The sequence below is a fragment of the Nicotiana sylvestris genome, chromosome 10, assembly GCF_000393655.2.
Source record: "Nicotiana sylvestris chromosome 10, ASM39365v2, whole genome shotgun sequence".
In the NCBI taxonomy this organism is placed as follows: domain Eukaryota; kingdom Viridiplantae; phylum Streptophyta; class Magnoliopsida; order Solanales; family Solanaceae; genus Nicotiana; species Nicotiana sylvestris.
Window position 1 is genome coordinate 151039466 of NC_091066.1, and position 3853 is coordinate 151043318.

At 34.2% G+C, this 3853-nt stretch overlaps 1 protein-coding gene across 1 annotated transcript; it reads left to right on the top strand.

Annotated features, from left to right (window-relative positions):
• The first annotated feature begins 645 nt into the window (after nt 1-645).
• Nucleotides 646-1898, top strand: LOC138880119 (uncharacterized). The gene is made up of 2 exons (XM_070159781.1): nt 646-1129; nt 1258-1898. The coding sequence occupies exons 1-2, from the start codon at nt 646-648 to the stop codon at nt 1896-1898; spliced, it is 1125 nt and encodes a 374-aa protein (XP_070015882.1).
• The last annotated feature ends 1955 nt before the right edge of the window (nt 1899-3853 follow it).

The following is a 3853-nucleotide window of genomic DNA, read 5'->3' on the forward strand; positions in this document are numbered from 1 at the left end:
GTGTATCACAAGTTAGTTAAGTTAAAGTCTTTGTAATAGAGTCATTATAAAGTGGCTTGTAATAGAGTGTTTACAAGTTAGTGAAGTTGAAAGCCTACAAGTGTAAGTCGTGGTTTTTGTCCCATTGAGTGGGATTTTTCCACGTAAAAATGTCGTGTCTCATTTACTTACTGTTTCATTAGTATTCTCTATGGAAACTCATAGAGTACCAGGTACTTTATAGTTTGGTGGACTCATATAAACTATCAATTGGTATCAGAGCGGGTTCTTTCTAAAAGGTTAACACCTAGAAAGGACCTCAATGACTGCTCCACCCAACTTTAAGGAAGGACAATCAACCTACAAGACCCCAAGATTCAATGGTCAGTATTACAGCTGGTGGAAGACTCGTATGCATGATTTTATAATGGTAGAAGGCTCAGAGATGTGGGATGTCATTTGTGATGGTCCACATGTTCCCATGAAGAATCTTGGAGAAATTTGACCAATGGTGCCGAAAAACAGAAAAGAAAACAGTGATATTGATAGAAAAGTTGTAGAAAAGAACTTCCGTGCCAAGAAAATCTTACTATGTGGCATAGGACCTGATGAGTACAATAGAATCTCAGCATGTGATCTGCCAAGGAAATATGGGAAGCATTGCAAATGGCACATGAAAGAACTACTCAGGTTAAACAGTCTAAGATTGACATGCTCACCACCGAGCATGAGCTCTTCAGGATGAAGGATGATATGCACACTAGATTCACATCTATCATAAATGAAAATCATTCACTTGGAGAAGTTATTCCCAAAAATAAGCTTGTAAGGAAATTTCTCAGTGTTCTATCTAGCTTTTGGGAGAGTAAGGTGAATGCTATCACCGAAGCTAAAGATTTACAAACTCTAACCATGGATGAGCTGATTGGAAATCTGAAGACATACGAGAGGAAAAGACAGAGAGATAGTGAAAGAAGAAAGCCAAAGAAGGAGAAGAACCTGATGCTCAAGGCTGAAAATAATGACTCAAGTGAAGAAGATAGTGATATGGCCTATCTCACTAAAAGATTTCAAAAGATGATTCGAAGAAATGGTGGTATACCTAAGAGAGGTAGTACAAGCAAACCAAGAAACTATGATCTCTGCACAAGTGCGTAAAGCCAGGGCATTTCATCAAAGACTGCCCACTTCTGAAACAGGAGCATTACAAACAAAACTCTAACAAAGCAGCAAAAAAGAACCCGGTTCCTGACAAACAATTCAGCTGAAAAAGTGCAGCTGACAATGTTGTGACGCAAGCTTTTGCTGCTTGGGGAGACTCCTCTAGTGAATCAGAAGGGGAACCAGATGCAGAAAATAGCTCCATGATGGCAGTGGAAACTAAAGAAAAGGAATATGACTCATTGTTTGCATTAATGGCTCAGTCTGATGACGATGAAGAGGATGAAAGTGATGAGGTAAATTTCAGGGATGTTCAGAGAAATCTGAAGTCCTACTCTTCTAAGAAATTGATATCTCTAGCAAATATTTTAATTGATGCATATTATAGTCTTGATAATGATAAGGAAGCCCTGACCATAGAGATAGGAGATGCTGAACAATCTAGAGATAATATGGTGGTCTGTGTAGTGGATTTAAATGAGACCATAGCTAATCTTGAAAAAGAAAAGGAAGCTCTAACTAAAAAAATAAATAGTGTAGAAAATGAGAGAGATGACTTGATGGTAGTGATTGTTGACTTGAAAGAAACCATAGAAAACCTGAGCAAAGAAAAGAATGTCCTAGAAGAGAAAATTGCTGATACTGATAAAGCAAGGGACGACTTTTTGGTGGTTATCATAGATCTAGAGAAAACCATTGAAAGACTCAAATCTGAACATAGGCATGTAAGTATTGAAAAAAGGAAAGGGAGTAGCTAGTTAGACACATATCAAACTTGAAAAAGAATTAAATGATGTGAGAACTAGTCTATATGGTGAACTCGAGAAAAATAGGCAGCTTCAAGCTGAATTAAAGAAAGTAAAAATTAATCTTGAGAAATCTCTCAAGTGGACATGGTCCTCAGATGTTGTCACTGTCATGTACTTCAACAATGTCACACCTCCTTCTTCCGCCCCCCGCGAGGGTGCAAGGAGTTTTCTCCAATTAAAAGACAGTCGAAACGAGATTTGTTTATTTATTTCAGAGTCGCCACCTGGGAATTTTATGGCGTCCCAAGTCACCAGTTTTAATCCCGAATCGAGAAGAATATGACTCTGTTTGTCATTCTACGAACCAGAAATCCGAGCAAGGAATTCTATTAATTCGGGAGAAGGTGTTAGGCATTCCCGAATTCCGTGGTTCTAGCATGGTCGCTTAACCATTTTTATACTTGGCTTATTTATCTCGATTTACTAAATACATTTTTCTTGTTGCATGATTTTGTTACCGGTTCTGTTTAAATTGTTTATAATTATAGGCCTTTCTTGAAACGAATCACGCGTACGTATATTCGTATTATATATCTTTTATAAATGTAAAGAATCGTGTCACGCATACGTGTACACAATAAGATTGATAATATTTTTTATATTTTATTATAAAAATTTGATGTTCGAAATTGTGCTTAAAATAAAATTAAGAACATTCGTCACTCTTGTATGATTAAATAGTGAACTGCACATCTCGGGTTATACGAAATTAATTTAATATCCTCCGACGAATCTCCTTTTTATTAAAAATTTGGCTCAAAGTTGCGCGAACGCATAATCCGAACTGCCTTTAGAAAATGTAATTAGGTCACGCGAACGTATCCCTAATTTCACAAAATATTCTTGATGGTAATATAAAATTTCTACAAATGTTTATTATATCCCTCTATTTTTAAATATGAAAGTCATGGAAAATCACTGATTTGGACGCCTCCAAATTTCTTGAAAAGAATTCAAAATTTATTAGGTGTTGACCGCAAGTTATATTTTACACGTATGAATTATATACCTCAAAACTACTCAAATTTAAAGAATTAATGATATGAAAAAAAACGTATAACTAAAACTACCATTTTTATTGTGAATACAATATTCGTATACCCAAAAAGCGAATTGTGTGCAAAACTAGGAAAAGAATTAATTTGATAAACAAACTAACAGTTTTCGAAGAATTTTCATTGTTATATTTAGAGCGAACTCTATTTTTGTATATCTTTGACTTAAATGTTGCATTTTAGTATTTATAAATCCGACCTTTTACACAACTAGTTTTTAGTCCAAAGGTCAAATTATTTGGTTAATTTGCTTACAATGATTGAATTTGGGATAGATAAAATTAAACCCGTTTTCTTTATCTCGTCTTATACAAGCTATTTACTAATACTAAATCTACACTTTATAAAAATTTTGACATTATTTTATATACTATTTTTAAGAAATGAATTGTTCGCATTCCTAAAGTAAATGGGCCATTTGTTATTAAAAAACTAATCTACAAATCGATTTAATAAAATGACATTATATGTAACGTAGTTGTATATCTGAACCATTCGTAATATTCCAACATCGTAAACGTAACGGATTATATCAATTTACCTTTCACCTATGGTTATACACATAACCGTTATTACGCCATATACGAACAAAATACAACTAGCATCATCTAGCTCTAAACAAAATCAGATATTTGACGAGATATGCTAATAATGTAGTTTCTTGATATTTCCATACTATCCTATACTTAGCCAACAATATCATAAAATTTAATTAATGGCCAACTTTCTGCCATGTTCCCTACCTTGACAATTCAAACAATAAATGTCATCACTAAACCTCAAAATAAATAAGATTATCGTAGAATTTACTACTTCAAAAGGTCAATTGGCTAGTAGTTTATCATGTCA